General features: G+C 38.8%; 1 protein-coding gene across 1 annotated transcript in view; it reads left to right on the top strand.

Moving 5' to 3' along the window:
* C8H11orf80 (chromosome 8 C11orf80 homolog) overlaps positions 1 to 25,538 on the top strand; it is a 94,773-nt gene that overhangs the window by 52,875 nt on the left and 16,360 nt on the right. Inside the window, exons 6-13 of the mRNA XM_036861377.1 lie at positions 333 to 388; positions 1,125 to 1,196; positions 2,699 to 2,894; positions 10,708 to 10,858; positions 14,032 to 14,178; positions 18,418 to 18,539; positions 20,324 to 20,434; positions 23,977 to 24,075. Of these exons, the coding sequence (XP_036717272.1) occupies positions 333 to 388; positions 1,125 to 1,196; positions 2,699 to 2,894; positions 10,708 to 10,858; positions 14,032 to 14,178; positions 18,418 to 18,539; positions 20,324 to 20,434; positions 23,977 to 24,075 (954 nt within the window). The remainder of the gene's footprint in view (positions 1 to 332; positions 389 to 1,124; positions 1,197 to 2,698; positions 2,895 to 10,707; positions 10,859 to 14,031; positions 14,179 to 18,417; positions 18,540 to 20,323; positions 20,435 to 23,976; positions 24,076 to 25,538) is intronic.

A 25,538-nucleotide genomic window follows, 5' to 3' on the forward strand; every position in this document is an offset into this window, starting at 1 on the left:
TGGAATATTCCATGTATGAAAACAATGGAAACAATAGAGAGAAAAATTGATAATTAATTTAAGACGGGGAGAAGAGATACATTAGGAGAACAGCAGAGGATAAAAGGGTAGTATTTCCTCATAATTTGTGACTACTTGGAATTGTAATGTAGAACTCAGTGTATTTAAGATGCAGAATTTGAACACAGACAAGTGTTAAGTATGTTTAGGGAAAGTGCAATGGAAAAAAAAAAGATGATACAAAGAATATCTTCTCCTTTAGGAATTGAGTATGGAAATTTTTAATCCCTATTCTGGTTCATGTTAAATATCGTACCCCATTTATTTTGCAGATTAGATTTAATTTTAGTGTAAAGGTGAATGGAATCCTCTCCATGGAGATCTTTGGGTAAGTCCTTAATCCATGGCTTAAGTTTATGCAGTGGCTCTACAATTTTTCTCAGTCATTATTGTCCTATTTCCAGTGGGTTCACAGTTTGATTTCTTGACTCGAAGTCACTTTGAAACTAATTTTCTGAGACCCCGCCTCCCACATTTTCTTATTCTAGATTAGTTCTTTTTTAAATAAATTTATTTATTTTACTTTTGGCTGCGTTGGGTCTTTGTTGCTGCGTGCAGGCTTTCTCTAGTTGTGGTGAGTGGGGGCTACTCTTCGTTGCGGTGCGCAGGCTTCTCATTGCAGTGGCTTCTCTTGTTGAGGAGCACGGGCTCTAGGCGCCTGGGCTTCAGTAGTTGTGGCACACGAGCTCAGTAGTTGTGGCTCGCGGGCTCTGGCGCTCAGGCTCAGTAGTTGTGGAGCACAGGCCTAGTTGCTCCGCGGCATGTGGGATCTTCCTGGACCAGGGCTCGAACCCGTGTCCCCTGCATTGGCAGGAGGACTCCCAACCACTGCGCCACCAGGGAAGCCCTCTAGATTAGTTTTTAATGAGTAAGTAGATTAAACCTTTCATGACTTTCCCTTTCACTAAAATGAGAAAACTTAAAAATAGACATTTTCCCCTTGGTTAATTGGTTACTAAATTTCAGTAATCTCTGGGGTTGGTACTCATGGGCCAAAATTTGTATGAGGCAGAGATTGGCTTTAGAATCTTTGAGATATGGCTTAGTTTTTCTTTGCTTTGCAGGGCAGAGAATGAACCTACTTTGAACCTGTCAAATGGAATTGCTCTTGTCGTAAACTATCAGCATTATGTGAGGTGAAGGGGAAAGCATTGTTGTCCCTCTCCATGTTTTACTCTCTTACTATGAGTATGAATGTGGGCAGAAATTGAAAATGGTCTCAGTTGTCAATTCTTAGTGCCAAGTGTCAGATTCTCTGTAAGAAAATTGAAAGTAAAAATTTTAAGCTATCTGTATTGAAAACTATTATTATTCCTGGCTCCTTGAATATATTCTAATTGACCTGAGGACATGCATGTTCCTTCTCCTCTCCATGCCTTAATTTCTTCTGTAAATGAAACAAAACAAACCCTGCTAACTCCAATCCCATTTAGACATGAGAAGAGAGGAATGACTTTAAAGATTACTTGAACTCTTGGCTAGAGAGATACTATGACTGCAAAGGAATTCTTTGTATATTATTGCTTGTGTATTAGCATTTTGCATAGGTTTAGAAATCATCTTTCTTCCCACCTCTACCTTTTTCAGACTGCAAAAAAATCCATTGGAGGAGGTGGAAAATAAATGGAATAGGACCCTGGGCTTTGCTTTCCTGTACTATCCAATTACCACAGAACCCAAAGTGGACATGAATTATAGCAAGAAAATGCCTAACTTATGTTTAAGTCCAACTAATCTATTCTTTATTCAATAGTTTCTGCCTCCACTTATATGCCCTGAATCAACACTGGTAGTCATAGGATCTTAAGGCTTGAAGAGACTGCCTATGGTTTTTCAGTCTGTTTTCTTTTGACCAAAATTACCTCTCAGATTAGACTATGTTTTATTCTTTAATATCTGCAGGACACAAAACCCCCACCCCACATCTTTCTTTAGTAATCTTCTAGCATCATACAATCCCTACAGGCAGACAGCTTGCTATCATAGATTTACTGAAAGAGTTTAAGCCTCTAAGCCAATGTTTGTGGACATATTTCCCTGGGTGACCTGATTAGTTTAGAGAAAGGGGGAAAGGTTCATTAACATTTCTTTTCTGTTTAGAAAAGAGCTGTTGGAAAGTAAGCAAATACCAAATTTCACTAGATTCTTTCTAGGAGAGAAAGATGTCCCAATTTTTTCTCATTACTCCTATCAAATAGTAACCTCAGACTTCTTCAGGGGAAGGTATAGCATGTGTAAAAGCAGAAACCTAAGTATCATGAAGCCAGTTTTAGGCCATTTGTGATTCAGGGACCCCTGACCCCCACCCCCACCATGCTGATCTTTGAATGATCTTGGAAACTTCTGCTCAGAACCATAGAGTAATTTTAGTGGAGGGAATATACTTTTGAGAATATAAAACTGCCATTAGTGGCAGCAAAAGCAGGAGCCATGCTATAATTCCTGAAATGCCAATTTGTCTACTTTTTCCATTCCCTGTGATTCACTGAGTGGGACACAAGTTACTTATACCAACAAAATTTATATGGTGGATGATATAGTTATGCATATGCTAGAGGTTATAAAAAGAATTTTGAATTCCCTTTAAAATAATTTAAGAGGGAAAAAAGCTAAATTTGTCTTACCTGTTTTTTGACAGTACACCAAAATTTGGTACAACTGAATTACTCTGCAGCAGAATCCATCCTGTGCTAGGATATCCAGTAATGCTCTTCATCCCTGATGATGTGGCTAAAATGGGCTTGTTGGGGGAGCTGATACTGACTCCAGCTGCTGCTCTCTGTCCTTGCCCAAAGGTCTTTTCCAACCAGCTGAATAGGATTTCTTCAGCTTCCATATCCTTTTGATGACAGAGTCCACCAAAATGTTCAAATTCATTGTCTTTAAAAATGGATTTTTATATTTCAATTCTAGAAAAGCCTCTAACATATAAACTCTGTATCTAGAAGCTGGTACGATTTGTATAAAAACAAAAATCCAATATGAAAGCTAAGCTTGAGAATTTTTCCAAGAAACTGAAAACTATAAAATATGACACGTGCCACACTGTTTTCATATAATCCAGTATGACTGAAGCATGGAATGAATGGTGCAAGAGGGAGAGATGAGGCTGGAAAAGTAGTTTGGAGTTGAATATGGTGGATCTTGAGTGCCACACTAAGGAGTGTGAACTTTATTCTCTATATAATGGGAAACCATTAAATGTTTTAGGAATCTCTAGCAGCCTTGTACAGAATGGGTGGGAGAGAGACGTCAGTAATCACTAATTAAATAAGTAAGTGAGCTGGGCAAGAGCTATTAAGTGCATGAATTAAAAGTGTGATGAGCATAGAAAGGAGAGACTTATCACTGGAAGGAATCAACATGATGAGGTAACCAGTTCATTGTTTGGCTAGGGAGAGATTAGGGGCAGAGAATTGCTAAAGTTGATGTCAAGAACTCTATATCCAGAATAGGCAAATTTATAGAGACAGAAAATAGATGGGGAATGATTCTCCTGGGAGTGATAAAAATGTCCTAAAACTGATAGTGGTGATGGTTGCACAACTTTTTGAATATACTAAAACCAATTTAATTGTACACTTTAAATGGGTGATTTGTATGATATGTAAATTAAATCTCAGTAAAGCTGTTAAAAAAGATTTCCATAGATGGCCGACAGAATAATGATACTGGCAACAAGATGGAAATTATAAATAGCAGATCTGAGGAGTGAAGAAGATTACTTTGGCTTTACATATGTTGCATTTATGGTGCCTGCAGGACATCCTTTAAACATGGCAAGCAGCCGTATAGAAATTTTGGTCTGGAATCTGGAAGTGGTCAGATTTAGAGATATAGATTTTAGAGCCTCAGAGTTTTCTCCATAGGTACCTATAGTATAGTATAGTGCTATGGCTAGAGCATGACACAGGAGTAAAAATGCTAGATTCACCACTAATTAGCTGTGTGACTTTGCACAACTTACTCAACCAGCCTAAGCCTTTATTTCCTCAGCTTTAGTATGGGGATAATAATACCTACCTCATAGACTTATTTATTTTCCCTTGCAAAGATTTCTCTTGTTGTTGTTCTTTTGGGATTTGTTTGTTTTAGGGTTAACTATATAATAATCCATGTGAAGCTCCCAGCATATTGCCTGACACATAATATAAGTGTTTGATAAATGTTCAGTATTATTATGATTATATGATTGAAGCTGTAGTAGTAAAGGAAGTTGTAGTAGAGTATAAAGAACAAGAACAGAAGAGGGCCAAGGTCCTGGTATGTTAAATGTCAGCTGAGGACGTCTTTAAGGAGGAAGAAGGAGCCAGGATAGTGATAAACACTATCACTGCATAGTGTCCAAATGCATGGACATTTCATATTTTAAAACATGCTTTTTCTTAATATCTAGATCATACAGAAGAGTATAAATAAAACATGAAAGTTTCCCTTCGTCCTCATCCCATTCTCCAGAGGGAATAAGACAAATTTTCTATCCTCTTGGAGTTTACATTTTCATGGGAAAATTTAATAAATAAATGGATGTTAGGTAGTGATAAGTGCAGTGAAGATAAAATAATGTGGGTAAAGAGATAATGATGGGGATGTCATTTTAAATATTATGGTCAGTGAAGACTCCAGGTAGGGGATGTTTTAGTAAAGAGAGACAGCTAACTATGAAAACTGGTGGGATTTCAGTTTCTGAAAATGGCAAACTAGGTAATTTAGACCAACCCTCCTAATGAAGACAAAGACTGGATGAAATACCAAGACATCATGAAAGTATCTAACAGCTAGTGAATAGGGAGGAATTTCTGGGCCCTGATTTAGGAAAGAAAGGAATTATAAAAAGCTGAGCCCAGCACTGAGGGCTCTTTTGCCCTGGGGTCATTTGCCAATTAGAGCAAGCAGCTGAGAGACTAAGACAACTTCTGAATCAACGCAGAAGAAGGCCAAAAGAGTTCAGGGCCTGCTGAGCTTGGGAGTGCTGTTAAAGACACCTCTTGTTTTGGACAGGGATAACTAAAAGGCTATACTTTAAGGAGTAAGGTGAACCTGAAATAAACCATCCTTCAGTGGTGTGCATTTATTTTGGGGGCTGATTTAGGCAGGCCAGAAAATCTTAAACTTTGAAATTGGTTTAAGATGATTCTAAATTTCTAAGTCTCCCAGATGCCTTGTAGAAGCAAACAGAAATTCTTGCTAGAGGAAGATAACTGCATCTATGCTTCAAATTATTTAACAAATACTTAAATATAACATCCAGCTCCCATGTGCATACACACATTAACATATACACACACACACAGTCAGGTACAAGAGAAGACAAGGAGGTGTGAACAAGAGCTAACAAAAACAAAAGCAACAGCAACATGCACTGGGACTCCAGATAATTGCTAATATCAGACACTGATTTTAAAAATAAAAAAAATATGCTTACTATGTTTATGAAAATGAAAGGCAAGCTTAAAAATTTTGCCAGGGAACTGAAACTATTAAATGTGACATAATTTTAAAAAGAACCAAACAAATTGTAGAACCAAAATATACAATAACCAGTATTGAAATTCAGTAGGCAGGTTTAACAGCAAATTAGACACAGCATAACTGAATTTGCGAACTGAAATATAAGGATAGCAAAAACTGAGCAAAACAAAGCAAAATGAGACAAAGGACGGAGAATACAGAAGAGGTACACAGTGAGAGGAAACAGTGAGACATTCTAATGTACATTTAATTCATGTTCCAGAGGAGAAGAGAGAGAAAAATGGGGCAGAAACTATATTTGAAGAGTTAATGGCTGAAGCAACTAAAACAGATTTCAAGCTGAACAATCAAGCAGGATAAATAAAAAGATATCCACTCCTTGGGACTTTCCTGGTGACGCAGTGGTTAAAGAATCCACCTGCCAATGCAGGGGATATGGGTTCGAGCCCTGGTCTGGGAAGATCCCACATGCTGCCGAGCAACTAAGCCTGTGTGCCCCAACTACTGACCCCGCATGCCACAACTACTGAAGCCCATGCGCCTAGAGCCTGTGCTCTGCAACAAGATAAGCCCCCACAACGAGAAGCCCACGCACTGCAGCGAAGAGTAGCTTCCGCTCGCTGCAACTAGAGAAAGCCCGTGTGCAGCAACGAAGACCCAACACAGCCAAAAATAAATAGATAAATAAATTTATAAAAAATATATATCTATATATATCCACACCTTCTAGAAGATCAAAGACAAAAAGAAAACCTTAAAATCACCCAGGGAAGACAGATTTTCTTCAAAAGAGAAACTGACAGCTGACTTCCTCATACCAACAGAAGGTAGTAGAATAATAGTGTTAATGTCCTGACATAAAATAATCATCAACCTAGAATTCTATACCCAGTAAAAATATTCTTCAAGATAAAAGGTAATGAACCTACCTATATATTATATTACTGTCAGAATCCATACAAGAAGAATTAATTCAACTGACTAGAACATAGTGTTTTGACTGTACATTCTTGGTGGGATATTCTAAGGATGAAATGAACTGCAAAGAACTCTTAAAATTCATTAAGTGGTCTTGATTCTTAGTAATAATATTGGTATTATTATATTGAAATTGTGTGCATACTTATGTAAAAACAAATAAGTAATTATGGTAACATTGTTAGGAACCAAATTTTTTAGCATAAGATAGAAGATATATGAGTGTAAATTCAAAGAAATAAGAATTTTTAAAAGTAACTTTGAGACAGAATTGAAAATACCAATGTGAATCCTCAATTTTTCTGACTTTAAAAATTATATATTTCTTAGCTCTATCCACTAAAAAACCTTAGAAGCAATGAACACTCCTGGTACTCAGAATGCGTTCTCTAAATACCACTGCTCACTAAAAAGGAGAAGTGGCTGATTCTGGGCCTAAAGTAGAAATGTACAAGATGAGCTGGGTATCTTGTTGGGCCAGAAAGCAAGGAAGTTATCAAAGGCCAATGAGATTGTGTCAAAGGATTTAGGAACTTCCACTTCCAGCCATGATCAAATAACAGGGACTGGATTTATTTTCCTACCTTGAACAGCTAGAAAAAATGGACAAATTATATTAAACAACAATTTTCAGGTATTACACAACAGATAATGCAAGACAGTGGTTCTAGAAGGAGGAGAAACAAACAAGTGAACCCTGTGTTTGCCCCACTGTACTGTCTAGAGAGAATTTCCAGGCTACAACACCAGGAGGGGATACCCAACTGGAGTCTGGTGGATCTCTCTGAGTTGAGGAGACAAAGTTCAGAGTTCAGGGAGGTCTAGACGGCTAGGATTTATAGAAAAGAGTACTGAAGAGGAAATAAATACATAGAAATAGAGCTCCAGACAGAGGAGAATCCCTGGAATGCACACAGAGCTGGGAATAGTTCCTGTTCCTATCAGCCAGGGTGGAAAGCCTCATACTTCTTAAGGCATGAGGTGGAGTCTTAAGAAGGCTTTGCCTGAGTAGTGGGGAAAAGTTAGCCATAGCCTACAGGATTCTCTAGTCCCACATATCAAGGCTTAAATGTAAGACCAATAAGACTGAAACTGTTTCCAAATAACTTTACAGTGTCCCAGAGAAAAAGTTCAAGAATATTTATAGGAATACAAAAATATTCTGCACCCAAAAAGGTAAACTTCACAATGCTGGGCATCCAATAAGAAATTACTTGGCATGCAAACAAGCAGGGAAATAGGGCCCATAATGAAAGAAAAATTTCAATCAATGGAAGCCTACCCAGAAATGACACAGGTGGTAGAATTAGTAAACAAGGACATTAAAACAGTTATAACTGTATTCTATGTTCAAAAAGTGAGGGTAAAGATTGAACATATTAGGGACTTCCCTGGTGGCACAGTGGTTGAGAATCCGCCTGCCAATGCAGGGGACACGGGTTCGAGCCCTGGTCCGGGAGGATCCCACATGCTGCGGAGCAACTGAGCCCGTGCACCACAGCTACTGAGTCTGCGTGCCACAATTGCTGGAGCCCGCGCACCTGGAGCCCGTGCTCCGCAATGAGAAGCCTGCGCACCGCAACGAAGAGTAGCCCCTGCTTGCTGCAACTGGAGAAGGCCCGCGTGCGGCAACGAAGACCCAACGCGGCCAAAAATAAAAAAATAAAAATTAAAAAAAAAAAAGATTGAACATATTAAATAAAGAGATGAAAGAGATTTTTTAAAGACCCAAATTGAACTTCTAGAGGAAAAAAATATAATTTTCAGGATGAAAATAATACTGAATGAAATTGATGGCAGATTTACACATTGCAGAAGGAAAGATTAGTGAACTTGAAGACACAACACTAGAAACTAACTAAAGTGAAATAAAAAAAGACTCTAAAAAAATAAACAAAGCATCAGTGAACTGTGGGATAACTTCAAGTGGCCTAATTCGGGGATGTGTAACTGGAGTCCTGCAGGGAGGCAAGGCAGATAAAACATTTGAGGAAATAATGTTCCCCAAATTTCCAAATTTGATGAAAACTATAAACCTGCAGACCCAAGAAGATCAATGAGCCCTAAACGTAAGAAACATGAAGAAAATTATACCAAGCCACACCATAATCAAATTGCTTAAAGCCAGTAGTAAAGAAAAAAAATCTTAAAAACAGCTAGAGATAAAAAGACACATTACATATTGAGGAACAAAGATAAGAATTACCACAGATTTCTCACTGGAAACAGTGTAAGCTAGAAGAAAATGGAGCAACGTCTTTAAAGTAATAAAAGAAAAGAAAACTGGTAATGTGGGATTCTATACCAAGAGGAAATACTTTTCAAAAATGAAGGCATAAAATAGATAACTAATAAGAACCTGCTGTATAAAAAATAAATAAAATAAAATTCAAAAATTCAAAAAAAAAATGAAGGCAAAATAAAAAATATTTCAGATGTACCAAAGTCTTCATCACCAGGAGACCTGTATTATAAGAAACGTTAAAGGAAATGCTTTTGGCGGAAGGAAAATGGTACCAGATGGAATTCTGGATCTACTCAAATAAAGACGAGCACTGGAAATCATAACTATTTGGGTAGATATAAAAGATTTTTGCCCTATTTAAAAAACCTCTTCAAAAGATAATTGACTGTTCAAAAATATCAACAGTGTATGAGACTTAACAACATATGTAGAAGTAAAATGTGTGACAGTAGCACTAAGGCCAAGAGGGGAGAAATGGAAGTACATTGTTGAAGGATTCTCATACTATACATGAGTGAACTGTTACAATATCACTTGAAGGCAGACTGTGATAAGTTAGAGTTGTATACTGTAAAGCCTAAAGCAATCCCTAAGTTAATACCACAAAGAGTTATAACTAATAAATCAAAAAAAGGGATAAAATGGAGTTATAAAAAATACCCAATCCAAAAATAGAAAAGAAAAAAAAGGAAATAAAATACAAGGAACAAATAGAAAACAGGTAACAGGATGCTAGATTTAAACTCAGCCATAACAGTATTCATATTAAATGTAAATAGTTTAAACAACCCAATTAAAAGACATTCACACATTTTGACTCTTCAGATATTCCACTCTTATTCTGAGTTTGCAGCACCTAAAATCTCCCCTGGCTCTAAACAGTGAATGTGTTGGCCTCAGCTAAAGTGTTAATGCCTTCTTGGATTTGTGATGGAGACTTCATTTATAGGCACTGCCTCCCTTTGCTCTGTTGTGACTTTCAGTAATGCCCCAGTGCCTACTGGGTAAGGATTTTAATCTTCACACTTAATGCCTCATGTTTACCCTATGAAAAAGAGGATGAAAACAGAAAGATACAGGAAAATATATATTCTGGTCTTATTAGCCTTGGTTCAGGGGACAACAGAGTTTAGGCAGTGGTTCTTAACTGGGTGATTTTGCCCTCAGAGGACATTAGGCAATGTCTGGAGACATTTTGATCCTTATGACTGGAGGGAGAGGTGATATTGGCATCTAGTGGGTAGAGGCCAGGGATGCTGCTAAACATCCTACAATGCACAGGACAGCCCCACAGTAAAGAATCATCTGGCCCAAAGCGTCAACGTGCCAAGGTTGAGAAACACTGGGTTACAGGGAGGGTGAGGGTAGGAATGGGAAGTCAAGAGAAGGAAACCATTTAAGGGCCTACCTTCCTTAGTCTTGGTTAGAGAGTAGGTTGCAGAAGGTGAAGTGTTTCCCTCTCAATCTGAATATACTCAAATACTTACTGGGAAATATTCCTTTGTATATACTTTTATTCTAGCATGTATCACATCATATTACAGTTTACTGGTTTTTACATGTATCTCCCATACTATAAATATAACTTGACGGTAAGTATTAAATCTGTATATTCATCTTTGTATCCCCAGAACTTAGTACAGTGTAGTGTTTAGCCTGTGGTACCATTCAAACCTATGATTTAATGAGTAGGAGCAGTAAATAAACGGATTGTCCCAATACTATATTTGTAGCTCACACTCATTAAACCCAAAATAAATTCCTGGGGATTCTAGTGGATCTATCTCTGGCACCTCACACCTATCCTTAATGTGGAAAAGGCTTAATATGTAATCGCCTAGCACACTAGTTTATTTCTGAGAGTGTGAACCAGGTCAGTGTTGTGTTTGTTTTATGCATATAAATACAGTTATAAAAAACTAAAAATTGGCAGTTTTCTTTAGCAACTATACATATTTCTATATGGACCTTCAGGTCTGCCTCTGATATTGCCAAATCCGGAGCAGCCAGCTTCTACTATCTTCAAAGATACCTCTTATTTCATTAACTGGAAGAAATACCACTTGTGTATGGTGCCCAATTTGGATTTCAATTTAGATAGAGGTAAATCTCTCTCTCTTTGTTTGCATAGGAATAAAGAACTCTGGAGAATATTAGAGAAAGGCAAGGAAATATAAATAGCAAGTGTATATAAGAATAGGGCCTAGTGATCGGATGGCTTAGGTTGGGGGGTACAGGTGGGAGTCTGGCTAAGTTTGAGATTCCACATGAAGTGAGTCAAACAGGTGTCAACAGGCAAAGCCCCATCAGAGCCTAACCGTTCTGGCATTACGTGTTGATGATGGTTCTCCTCATTTCTACTACCTTCTCTATTCCTGGCCCTCTTGATGTAGTCAGTGGGCCTTCACCTTCCAGGGACTTGTTCAGAGGGTTTCTATTGTACCTTAATCCATCAACTCTGGGGTTTTAGAAAGGTTAGTAAAGTTGCAAGGACATCTTTGAACTATCGCGGAAGAGAAATGTTTCCCAATGAAATGAAAAAATCCATATAAAATTACTTAGAAAAATTATAATACTACATAAAAGCAAGGCAGGAGTATAAACCATATAGTAATAAACCTAGGAACCTGACTGTACTATTCATATAGAGCCTAACCACATTGGCTTTGGGTGAATCATACTGAAAGTTGGATGCTTAATAATTAGACCAACAAATAAAACTGAGAAATAGGAATATGCAACCATGAGCTGATGTCTAGGAGCTTTATAGTCTTGAGTTTGACTGTTGTTAGCTAGAATCCTTTGAAATTTAGAAGGCAGTCTGTTCAACTGGATCCTGAGGAAGTTCACCAGTAGCGAGGAGGTATTCTAGAGTTGTGACTGGTATGAGAAGATTGAAGCCTGCCGGTATAGGGAAGTACCTCCGGGGGAAAGATAGAATCTTCATCTTGGAAGTAGGCCTCGTGGTAAGACACTTTTTCTTGAGTAGGTAGTTATTCCAGAGGGCGGAATGAAAGAAGAGTGTCCTCAGGCTTCTGGAGGTAAGTGGTTTTGTGAAGAAAGAATGTTTCGTCTTAATAAGGCTGTGGCCACAGCTGTGGGCTGCCCCTTAGCACTTATATGGGGCCATCAATGAGGGTGAAGTGCTTTCCTTGCTCCCTTGGGTAATGGCTGCCTACCGCACCACCTGGCCCAATGAGGGGGAGCACCTACTACTCCTCTTCCCTGGCAAACTGTGGAAGATGTATTAAGAGAACAGTGTCCCCTAATGGCTCTGCTATTGTACCAAAGAGAGCCTTTTGGAATTGGTTTGGCTTTTATCTTGGGGGTGTGTGTGTGAGTGTCTGGGTACCTGAGTCCAAATCCTGTTCTCTCTTCCTGGTTTTAACCCTCGCTAGGAGGGTCTTAGTAACTTGAATGGTGATTCATGTTCCTCTGAAAGTGAGGCAAGTGAATGTGAGTGAATGATATGTATTATTGTCTATTACTGTTATTTGTTTAAACTGAATTGGCTATTTAGAAACTGAAAAAAATCCCTGAAAACGTCCAAGATGGGACTCTTCTGACGTTCTAAAAACTGGTTTTTGCATAGGCCTTAGAGGAAGTGAGCTTTCTAGAAGGAATTGGTATTTCTCTTCCTGTGTCTTTGAGATGTAAATAATCTACCTGGGCTCTCAGGAACTTTAATTACCTGTGATCCCTGAGAGTGAAGAAAAAAAAAAAAAAGGCCTTTTTAAACTCTAGCAAGAAAACTGTGAGATCTCTGTGTCCATATAAATAAATGTGTCTATGTGTACCTTATAAATATGAGGTGTCTCTGCCTCCAAATGGCACTGCCAAGATTGGTTTGTGGATGAGCTCTGTTTAAGTGGCTTAAGAGAAATTAAGCGCTCATATAAACGCTCAGAAATATGAAAGAAACTCCAGAATTAATTTCAGTTTGACGTGATATGGGAAATATTCAGTACTGAATCTGGTATTGAAGCTAGCTTAAACTTGTTGGTTTGATTAATATAGACATGTCTTTAGAGTCATCAGTGTTAAGTATAATACTTCTGTTGTACCTAGGCTTATTTTGAGATCAAATAAGACCATATTTGTTGCAAATTTGTCAGCAAGGAAAATATCTTGCTATGATGAAATTTTAAGTAAATGTAAATGAGATAAGCGCCTTTAGGTAAACTCTATAGGAATAATTATGTTTTGGGAATGTCTATCTAGAATAGTTTCTCCAGATTTTGATAACCATGTTCTGCCTGCTGTCTGCCACACACAGTGGGGTATCACTCCAGGACCTTGCTTCAGACATGTAAGATCCCCCTATCCATTAAACCACTGATGTCTCTGAGAAAAAAAAAAAATTTTTTTGGTCTTAACAGATGGGATGTCATGCCATCAGGATTTTTTAAATCTCGAGGGCTCTCCATATCTCCTTTTCTCTTTCATTTTTATTTTCATGCTTTGTTGATTTCCTTCATTTTTTGCCAATTTGTGATGCCTAAACTTGCTCAGTTAATTTTGGAAATGAATAGCGTAGAAAATGTCCGCACATGTCACCTTCCCTCATTACAGAACCAGGATCCACATGGAGGTACTTCTCTATATGGATCTGGATGGAATTTAGGACTATAGTGATTATATTCTAGAAAAAGACCATAGGGATCAGATTACTTGGGAATACAAATATTATTCTGTGGTTAAGAGCACAGATTTTGGAGTTAGTCTAAAACAGTTCCACCACTTCCTGTCTCATGTTGGGCAACGTATTTAACCTACCTGTGCCTCTTTTCTTGCCTGTAAAAGAGCATAAGACTATGTCCCATGCCATAGTGTGGTGAAGTCTGAATGTTGAGATAGTACATGCCAAGAATTTAATGTGGTACGTGGCACGTGGTAAGCATTCAATACAAGTTAGCTGTTATCATTATCATTACTCTTACTAGCTATACCTACTTTTTACTAGCCTCTTATTAGTGATACCTACCTTAGAAAGTTACATGAGGAGTGAATGAATTTCCTGTATAATACTTCCCAGTAAATTCTAAGGAATGCTGTTTGGTTTGTATTTTATACACCCAGTTGTTATTTTGATGTTCTTCCTGTGAGTCACTATTATTTGCTTTTATCGTGTGGGTAGAGAAACAGATTCAGGAGGAGAAGGGAGTGTTCAAATTTAGATTTATCTCAGATCCCTCTTTGTTTGAGGTATAGGTTCTTTATTCACTTAGCATTTTGAAGGCTTTACTTAGGATACTCTGTAATATCTTGTCCTCTAGATTTGGTGCTTCCAGATGTGAGTTATCAGGTGGAATCCAGTGAGGGGGATCAGACTCAGAATATGGACCCCCAGGGACAAACTCTGCTGCTTTTTCTCTTCGTGGACTTCCACAGCGGATTTCCAGTCCAGAAAATGGAACTCTGGGGTAGGTATAGGAGAGTGGGGCTGCCAGCTTGGGTGTGCTTAAATGTTAAGAGAATAAAGAAAGGAGACTTTACATGATGCATAAATCTGAATAGATGTGTTTCTGTAAAATAACTCATTTCAATGAAAAACCTTGCTTAAATAAGTTAAACAAATTATATGCTCTACGGGAAAGATCTATATCTTGAAGCCTCACTTAGATGATGACATTCCCAGATTTGGTTGACCAGAAATCAGCAGACACTTCCTGTTGGTCCCTACAGAGTATATTACCTTAGATGGGTAGTTCTAAACCTCAGCTGCACAATATATTACCTGGGGAGCTTCTAAAAAATGCCCAAACCTCATCCCCAGAGGTTCGGATTTCCTTGGATTGAGGTGGGCCTCAGGTATCAGTATGTTTTTAAAGCATTTCAGGCTTGAGAACTGTTCACCACCCTACTGCTTTTCCAAGTGGAATCAAGAAAAGTTATCAGTTTTACTTGGCCTTAATGCAACATCTCAGATTGAACACGAGGAGCTGTGGGAGTACATTGGTATGAATGGCTTTGTGTGATTGCCACATCAACCTCTGGAAAGGGAGAAATTGTCCTTGTTCAGGCATACAAATGCCTTTGGCGTTTATCTAGCAGATAGGTGATAACCTGTTATCAGAAGGTCTCTCTGTTAGTGGTAAAGCAGTGATTTCACTGTTCTGTGGTCCATGAAACACATGCATCAGAATCACCTGGAGTATTTGAAAATGTGCAGCTTCCTGGGCAAGGGTTAACTCATTGTTTTGCTAATGTAAAAATCTGGTATGGCTCAAGAATATGCATTTTTAACAAGATTCTCAGGTGATTCCTAAACATAGTAAAGTTTGAAAACCACTGAGTATGAGTATGAGAGTTGGCTTATGCATTTTTAATCCAGTAAAGCCTGAGACATAAATTTAAGTGTTTCTCAGTGCCCTCCTAAACTTTGAAGGAAGAAGCAAGAAGTGGAGCTTATAAATGTCTGGGGAAATGTTCACAAGCCTTCCTTTTGGTGTTCCTGATACGTTTTTGGGTTATTCTTTCTTTGTGGGCGACTGTTTTTTCTTGGGACTTTACTCTCTAGGCGTTCCAGTGCTATTTGGTGTGGCCCTGCTTCCACTGAGTCATAGAGAAGTGAGACAGCTTACAACACCAGATCAGAAGACCTCACATTGCTGCCAGCTATTTGTTGAACCTGTGGGATTCTTCCTACTGCCAGCCTTCCATGCCTCTCCTACCTTTTTCCATCATGTATATATTCTTTAGGAGAGAAGCACTGCTTTCCAGGGCTCTGGCTTGTAACTCTTTTATTTGAGGAGCTGGTGTTCTCTGGTGCCCCACTGTGTCCATTCATTAAAGCCCTGGAATGGGAACGTAGAAGAGACCCAAACTAATGAGGCTTCCAGCAAGGAGGTCAAAGGTGAGAATGCCTAGGGCTATTATCTGACCTGTGCTGGCATGGACAAAGACTCATAAGAGAAGCAGCTTAGTATGGTGGAAAGGACTTCAGGGTACAATCAAGAGACCTGGGTTTAATTTTAGTTCTGCTACCAAATTCCTTAATGATTTTTTGGGAAGCAAGTTGCATAAGTCATCTGATCCTTCCTTTTCATATATTTAACATGAGATTGTTAGACTAGATGCTATCAAAGGCCCTTCCAAGTCTAAAGACCCTCTTAAGATGTAAGATCTGCTATCTTTGGCAGTTTTTTTTTTTTTTTTTTTAAGGTTGGTCTGCTAGAGGGAGCACCATGTTCAGTCTTCCCTAGGATGACATAAAATCTGGTACCACATTCTGAATCCTATTAAACATACTTCCTCAGAAACCAGGGTTACCTATCATTATTATAGTACTGTGAGAGTTTGTACACCTCTGTTTAGCTTGACTCTGAAGGCCTGCAGCATTTCAGGTAGTGGTACTCAGTACTGGTTAAACAGAAATCCATCACTGCATTAGTAAACATAGTAGTTATCTTTTAAAATTTCCTTACACATCTGAGAGTTTAGGACTAGCCTTTGAAGAAGATGCACCGTAAGGGTAGGTAGGTATAGATACATGGATATAGATATATGTAGTAATTTTATTTTCTTTTCCCCCCTCTTCTTTCTCAGATCCTTGAAAGCTTTCTCCAGAGCTCCTTTTAGGAAACAGCTTGTGCAGAACTACAGTCTGTTTCCATGTGTCTTAAAAAAGAAAATCACTTAATTGGCCTTCTGCCTACCTTGTCATGGTAACTTTTCTATGATTAACTCATTTTGCCACAGTGTTAAAGGCATCTGGTGGTATCAGCAGTTTTACGGATGAAACTATAGCTTTTTAATTAAATGTCTGCTTTCAAAGGGGCTCCAACTGATTTCTTAAGGCTATTCTTAGGACCAAACTATAGAAAATAGTAATCCACATGATATCATAGCAATAGCGATATTTTCTCTTTGAATATTGCAATGTACATTTCAAAACACTTTATATATATTATCCCAGTTTATCTGCACAAAATACCCATGAGAGCAGGTGGTATAAAGACACTTTCTGTACTAAAATGAGAAAAGTGAAGTGACTTGGTCACTATTAGTTGATAGTAGAATTGACGCTAGAATCTATGTTCTCTTGATTCCAGTTCCAGAACCCTTTTGAGCAGAGCAATTCTTCCCTTCTCTTCCAGGAAAGCATCATGGTGCCTTGTGGTAGAAAATGTTCCTTCTGACTTGCATTTTTTTTTCTGACTTGCATTTTTTTTTTAAAGACATTCTTTTTTTTTTTTTTAGAAATTCACGTTCTTTTATTTATTTATTTATTTATTTATGACTGTGTTGAGTCTTCGTTTCTGTGCGAGGGCTTTCTCTAGTTGCGGCAAGTGGGGACCACTCTTCATCGCGGTGCGTGGGCCTCTCACCATCGCGGCCTCTCTTGTTGCGGAGCACAGGCTCCAGACACGCAGGCTCAGTAATTGTGGCTCACGGGCCCAGTTGCTCCGTGGCATGTGGGATCCTCCCAGACCAGGGCTCGAACCCGTGTCCCCTGCATTGGCAGGCAGATTCTCAACCACTGCGCCACCAGGGAAGCCCCTGACTTGCATTTTAATTGCAGCCCTGAGAAAAGCCAGCCAGCCTTACCTTTGAACAGACCATACAGGGAGTAGAAAAACACTGAAAGAAGAAAGATTAATTAAGAAGCATTTTCTCCAGGTGTCCCAAAAAATAAATTTGTCTTCCTGTATTGGTTGTATCAGGATCATCAGTGCTGGCATATTGTTTAATGACGTATTTTGCCCATCGGTCTCACGTGTTAGCTTTTCTGAAGGATGCTGAGCAGTGGTGCCTATGGTTACTTTATCAGAGATAGTCCCTCATTTAAAAAGACCTTATACCAGCAATTCTCAGATTGTGAGTTTTAACTTTTTCTTTTTTTTTTAAATAAATTTATTTATTTCATTTATTTACTTTTGTCTGCGTTGGGTCTTTGTTGCTGTGTGCGGGCTTTCTCTAGTTGTGGCGAGTGGGGGCTACTCTGTTGCGGTGCGTGGGCTTCTCATTGCGGTGGCTTCTCTTGTTGCAGAGCATGGGCTCTAGGCACGTGGGCTTCAGTAGTTGTGGCACGTGGGCTCAGTAGTTGTGGCTCACAGGCCCTAGAGCGCAGGCTCAGCAGTTGTGCTGCACGGGCTTAGTTGCTCCACAGCATGTGGGATTCTTCCCGGACCAGGGCTCGAACATGTGTCCCCTGCATTGGCAGGCGGATTCTTAACCACTGCGCCACCAGGGAAGCCCTTAACTTTTTCTATGCCACAACGTATCTAAAAGGATTGATACCCTGACAGTAGCAATGGCTCACCACAACAGTGACGCTCAAATAGGAACAGAGTAGAGTTAGACATACTCTCCAGGTTTTTCCTTTCCTTTGGGAGCCACCAGTATCATTGTTTATAGTATATAGCATATATTTCTGTTTCTGATATGAATTAAACAGGATTCCTCATTTGATTCTTCAAAAATAATGTCATTCTTCACTTTAATTTTAGTGAGCTTTCGTTCATTTGTAAGTGGGAATTGGGTAGGTTTGTAAATTGCTGGGGGTTTTTGTCTAAAAAAGTAATTATCTGTGGATACGCAGAAGTGGCTTCTTTTTTCAAGCGGCCTCTCCCATTCTCAGCCCTGACTCACAGCATATGAACAGCAGTCTTGAAGTGGTCATTCTCACTCAAGGTTACCAACATTCTGCCTCCCCTTAGGAGTCCACACTTTGCTCACAACTCATCTCGGTGCCATTCTCACGGAGAGCCACAGTGTGGTGCAAGATTCCATCCAGGTCGCTGTGGACCAGGCCTTGGAGCAGCATCACCAGGCTGTCAAGGTAATAAGAAATTCACAACTCCCTTTCTCCTCTCTCTAAGAAAAAGATAGAGTATATGGCAGACAGGGCCTGAGAGCCCTTCCTCCCTGAATGCTTCTTCCTCTCCTCTTTGGTCATCTGGGATGATCTTTTTAAAAATATTTATTTATTTATCTGGTTGCACCAGGTCTTAGTTGCGGCATGCATGTGGCATCTAGTTCCCTGGCCAGGGATCGAACCTGGGCCCCCTGCATTGGGAGTGTGGAGTCTTCACCACTGCGCCACCAGGGAAGTCCCCACCTGGGCTGGTCTTATAAACTGAATCTAGCCTAGGAACTCGGGCTTTAACTTAGATGGGTCACGGTAACCAGCTTGCTTAGTCTTATCTCCTAGTAGGTGAGTTTGAATAAATACGGGCAGAACAGTAGACCAGGGAAAATGACTGATAACATACCTCTTTTCTTTTCTTTTTTTTTGAGTGTGAACAAATTTTATTTTCTTTTTGGAACACGTGACTTACGATGTGAGTGTGTTTTTTCACAAGCAAAATGAGCTTGGTTTTGCCTGCCTGTTAGTTTGTTTTCACCACTCCCATTATACCAGGGGACAGGAAAACATTTATAAAAGAGGAACAGTAAACACTGAACCCAGGACACTATATTCATTCTAGGTGGTTTTACACATTGAAGTATTTTTTTTTTTTTTTTAAATTAAGTAATTTATTTATTTTTGGCTGTGTCGGGTCCTCGTTTCTGTGCGAGGGCCCCCTCCAGTTGCGGTAAGCCGGGGCCACTCTTCATCGCGGTGCGCGGGCCTCTCACTATCGCGGCCTCTCTTGTTGCGGAGCACAGGCTCCAGATGCGCAGGCTCAGCAGTTGTGGCTCACGGGCCCAGTTGCTCTGCGGCATGTGGGATCCTCCCAGACCAGGGCCCGAACCCGTGTCCCCTGCACTGGCAGGCGGACTCTCAACCGCTGCACCACTAGGGAAGCCCTGAAGTATTTTTGTATATTAATTTGTAGTGTCATTAATGTCTTCTTCCCTCTTTCACACATTGAAGTGCTATATTATTGACTATAAGTTCTGGATAAATTAAAAGCACATGCATGCACTTGGCCTGAAAATTTTTTTTATTGAAGTATAGTCGATTTACAACATTGTGTTAATTACTGCTATACAGCAAAGTGATTCAGTTATACATATATATACATTCTTGTTTTATATTCTCTTTCATTATGGTTTATCATATGATATTGAATATAGTTCTCTGTGCTATACAGGACTTTGTTGTTTATCCATCCTATATATAAAAGCTTACATCAATGCATAGCTATCTTATCTATATATTTCCCCTTCCCACACATGTTTCTAGAGCTGCTGTTTCATTAAATCTTACATTCTTCCGCCATTTCCTAATCCTTTATAACATCACTTTGTCTTCTTACCTGACTTTTTGAATCCCTCCATCCTGTGTACTTTTGGTAACACATTTCTTACTTCATATGGCCTCCTTTTCAGGGAAAAGTCAACTACACTAAAAGGGTAAAGCTTAAAGCTTTTTGTTTTTTAATAGTAAGTATATCTGTTTTGTTGCTCAGTGTCTTACTACGTGTCTTTTCTGAATGTATCTATGTCAGTAAGTCTAAGTGTCCTTTGTCATGATCTCAGTAAGTATTTTTGGTGGAGGGGGAAGAATTTCTGAAATCCTGCTCTGACTAAAATCTTTGGTCGCTTTGTGATTCTCTGAACCAGCAGTTTGGGGTTATTATAAACTGCGGTCTCCCGCTTCCTTGTTTTATTCTCTAGGCTCATCAGAAACTACAGGCCTCACTCTCAGTGGCTGTGAATTCCATCATGAGTATCATGACTGGAAGCACAAGCAGCAGCTTCCGAAAGACATGCCTCCAGACGCTTCAAGTTAGTAGGAGGTTGGGGATGCTTAAAAGTGCCAGGGTTTTAATGACATTCTACTACCTATCTGAGTAATATGTGCAGTGCTCTTAGAAACATTATTTACTTTGATCCTCCTGTGATTCTACATAAGTAAGTGTTTTAAGAAATGTTTGTTGAATGGATAGTGATGCGTATACTATTTTATAAATGAGAAAACAAGTTATTTAAAATTTCTGTTTCCTTTTGATCATACGGGTAGTTATAAGCAGAGCTAGGATTAGATCAGTGATTCCCAGTTTCTTATTGAAGAATGTTCTATTACCTCATGGCAACAGAATATACTGAAAATGAGCAACCATAAGCATTACATGTGTTTGGCAGTATGGAATAGTGTAACAGGGTTTGGAATCAAAGGCCTGAGTTCAAATTTTGGCTCATTTGTTTACTAGCTAGGTGGACTTAGGCCTGTACTGAACTTCTCTGAGTTTCATCTACAAATTAGAAAAAAATAATAGTACCTCACAGGGTAATTATGAAGTTGAGAGCTAAGTGTGAACCTGCATAACACATTGTAGATTCTTTTTTTTTTTTAATGCTAAAGTTTTAAGTTTTAATACATTTCATCTTAAATTGTCTTAAGTAGTATGCAATGGCTAGTATTTTATTTTATTTTATTTGTTTGAATTTTATTTTATTTATTTTTTTAATATAGCAGATTCTTATTAGTTATCTATTTTATATGTATTAGCGTATATATGTCAATCCCAATCTCCCAGTTCATCCCACCACCACCCCCCCACCCCTGCTTCCCCCCTTGGTGTCCATACGTTTGTTCTCTACATCTGTGTCTCTATTTCTGCCTTGCAAACTGGTTCATCTGTACCATTTTTCTAGATTCCACATGTATGTGTTAATATACGATATTTGTTTTTCTCTTTCTGACTTACCTCACTGTGTGACAGTCTCTACAAATGACTCAAGTTCATTCCTTTTTATTGCTGAGTAATATTCCATTGTATATATGTACCACATCTTCTTTATCCATTCGTCTGTCGATGGGCATTTAGGTTGCTTCAATGACCTGGCTATTGTAAATCATGCTGCAATGAACACTGGGGTGCAAGTGTCTTTTTGAATTATGGTTTTCTCTGAGTATATGCCCAGTAGTGGGATTGCTGGGTCATATGGTAACTCTATTTTTAGTTTTTTAAGGAACCTCCATACTGTTCTCCATAGTGGCTATATCAATTTACATTCCCACCAACAGTGCAAGAGGGTTCCCTTTTCTCCACACCCTCTCCAGCATTTGTTGTTTGTAGATTTTCTGATGATGCCCATTGTAACTGGTGTGAGGTGATACCTCATTGTAGTTTTGATTTGCATTTCTCTAATAATTAGTGATGTTGAGCAGCTTTTCATGTGCCTCTTGGCCATCTGTATGTCTTCTTTGGAGAAATGTCTATTTAGGTCTTCTGCCCATTTTTACACATGGTAGATTCTTAATAAATATTGGTTTTTTTCCTTCCTTCCTTCCAGTGTGTGCTGACCAAATTATCAGAGGGGTAACACATTCTTTCCATGTCACTTCATTTTTTTGTACTTTTTTTCTTGAAAAGATAGTGTAATATACATAAAATTTAAAATAATAACTAATAAACTTTATCACTTAATTTTTGCATATTATCTCATATACATTATACTATATAGTCATAACCAAAGTATTTTATATTCATATATAATTTGACCTTTTCCCCTGTTTCAACAGTCTTAAAATTTGTATTGGTTAACCAATATTCCACTGTATTAGTTTAATCTAATTAATAAACCATTCCCCTAATGACAAACATTTAAGTTGTTTACATTTTTTCTGCCAACAAATAGTACTTCAGTTAATACCTATATGTGATCGCTTGCTTCTTTTGAATTATTTCCTAGAATAAATTTCTATAAATGGTAATGGGTCAAAATGTATAACACCTTTATAATCTAGTGCATCTTCTCACAGCTTCAACTTTCTGGGTCATGTGGGTAGCACAGTGAAAGTCAGCCCTAACTTTCATTCTAACTGGCTATGAGATCTTGGGTGGGTCACTTCTCCTTTGTGAATTTCAGTTGTCTCATCTATAAAATTAGTGTGTTCATCCCCAAGTTCCCCAGGGCTGCTCCTTTATAGTCAGGGGTAGCGCCACAATTTTGGGGGCCCTTGCAAAATGCAAAAAAGGGGGGAAGCAGTAAAGATAGTAAAGTATAAAGCTTTTAAATTTCTTCTGCAGTTTCATTTGACTTGTCTGGTGTTTTTTATTTGCTAGTTAATGTTCTCAGTAAAGAAAAATTAAAATTTTACATTATTTGTATAAATTTTATCATTCATTTTCATTCTGTGTGGTGCCAGTTTTAAATGCAAATATAAGAGCATTTAAGTGGTATGTGGCATTACTGAAATTATGCAATTTATATTTCATTGCTCGAGCATGCATATGTATTTTGTTCTAAATAGAATTATGGAAAGCTGCATGAAACTGTAACTGAGCAGGACCCTATGGGGCCTTTCCTATAGGGGAAGACCCCTCCACCCATGTCCTCTGCTTTAGCTCCTCTGTGAGGTACCTAGATAACAGTATATGATGCACATTTCCTGAGTTGTTTTATATATGTTTTAAAAACCCTCACCAAATGGAGGATTCTAACTACTTGATGACCATGAGCAGTAGCCCCCAGACCTACTGGAGCCTGAAGACTGATAATGTTACCTCCTGTGACACCACCCTGTTACCTCACCATCAACCAGTCAGAGAACTGTGCATGAGCTGATCACATAACCTGCGACTCCCTCCTTCACCTGGCCTTTAAAAATACCCCCCTGAAACCCATCAGGGAGTTCAGGTTTTTTGGAGCATTAGCTACCCTGGACTCCTTGTATGGTGCCTTACAGTAAACACTGCACTTTCCTTCATGACATACATACATACATACATAAATAAATAAAAATAAAATGAAATGAAATTAGTGTGTTGTATTAGGTGATTACTCTGGCCCCTTTTAACTCTAATATCCTATCAATACAATTCTATACTAAAAAGTAGAGGTTGTTACCCATTCCTTAATGGATGCAAACTAAATTACTGTTCCTTTCCTCCCTGAAAGATTTATCTGGGGAAAAGTTCCTATATCAGCCTTAGTTGTTCAGTAGAACCTCTGCTCTCTTGGAACTTGTTTTAGAGGAGAGCAGTTTATATAACCTCTTCACGAACAGATGGATCTCTGGGATATTTATCTCCTATAGAGATAGGAGAACAAAGACCTTGTTTGAAAGATCTTGCTTAGGTAACAGAAATTGGAAGATATATAGGAGCCACAACTACCTGTCTCATGTCAAGTATCCCAGACCTTCTTTCTACTTATCCTGTGTCCACAGGAACTAAGGAAACTTCTAATACAACATGAAGGATGTCAGTGGTTTGCCTTTCTATTAGTCTCGATCTCTCTCCATATAAACTTCCTGTGGGTACTTACCCTTTGGTTGCCAGTACTGGAACTCAACATATTCTGTCTCTGGCCCATTTTAGGCAGCTGACACACAGGAATTTGGGACCAAGCTGCATAAATCATTTCATGAGATCACCCAGAACCGATTTCTTCACCACTGCTCACGTGAGGTGAAGCAGGTAAGTGTAAAGTAATAATAGGTACTTTGGTGGAAATCTTCCATATTGATGTATGAGAACCCTGAATACACAATGGGTAGGTGTAGTACTTTAGACTGCACAATCTGAGGTTAGCCTTTTAGCAAGGAAGCCTGTGGTTTAGAAAAACTTTATAGAACATAGTATTACATAGAGGTTAAGAGCATGGTTAGAGATGTCACTTGAATTCCATTTCTGCCACAAACTAGTTGCATGGTATTATTATAGAAGCTATTTATTCCAAGTCTCAGTTTCTTTATCAGTAAAATAAGAATGATGCACACCTAAAATGATCGTTGTGAGGTTTGAATAAGATAATGTAAGTAAACTGCTAAGCACATAGCTACTTTTATGAGGATGATGATATGATAGAATTCCTATGTTTAGTTTTGCCTAATGAAAAACATACTTTTATCTGTTTACCTTTTTGGATGCTGGAGATATAGAGTTGCATTAGTTGGGGTCTCTGCCCTCATGGAGGTCAGATAGTTATAGGCTCCTCTAATGAGTGAAGAGAAATCATAGCTGGGAAATTTTATGTATTTCCAGATTCTGGGTGTAGGTAGTAGTAGTGTTTCAGCTGAAGCCCACTTTTCTGGCTCTCTTGGCAACCATCAGCAGGATTGACTTTTCTGGAATTAAAGTGTAAGATGAGTAAATAAAAGAGATTAAGAGGGAAATGATTATACAGTGGCTTCTGGCCAAGATAGAGTAACAGGGACCAGATTTACCCTCCTGCCTGAAATAACCAAAAATCTGGACAATAACAAAAAAAACAACATATGAAACAATGGTTCTCAAGACATTGGGCCTCAGACAATGGATGGGATAGTCATTCCTGAGAGATGGAAAACAACGAAGTGAGCTCTATGAATGCCCTTGCACACTGCTTAGAGAAAGTACAGAGACTGTGGAACGGGGAGAAGGAATCCAGGCAAAGCCTAGTGGTGTCCCTGAGTTGAACAGATGAAGCTAGGAATCCAGGGATGCTAAGGTAGCTTAAGCTTTCAGGGCAGAGTACCAGAGAAGAGAGAGCTGCACAGAGAGAGAATTCTGGAGATCTGCAGAGGCTCCTCTCTCTAGTATTCAGTTGAGTCCTGATCAGCTCATTCATGTGAAGAAACCATCCAGGTAAAGAACCACTCAGAAGGATTACAGGGGACAATAGGCAGAGCTTACACAGGGCTGGGAATAGTGCCTATTCCCATCAACCAGAGAGCAAAGTCTTATAATTTACGGAGCATCAGGTAAAATACTAAGAATAGCCTTGCCTCAGAAATGGAAAAAAATTACATCTACAATAAACACTCCTTGGTTCTGCCTAACAAAGCTCAAAAGCAGAAGCAAGACCTAAAAGGATCAAGTGGTTTCCAAGTAATTCAATGGCATCTCAGAACAAAGTTCAAGAATATTTATAAGAATACAAAAATATCCAGCACCCACCA

This window comes from Balaenoptera musculus, chromosome 8 (genome assembly GCF_009873245.2).
Source record: "Balaenoptera musculus isolate JJ_BM4_2016_0621 chromosome 8, mBalMus1.pri.v3, whole genome shotgun sequence".
In the NCBI taxonomy this organism is placed as follows: Eukaryota; Metazoa; Chordata; class Mammalia; order Artiodactyla; family Balaenopteridae; genus Balaenoptera; species Balaenoptera musculus.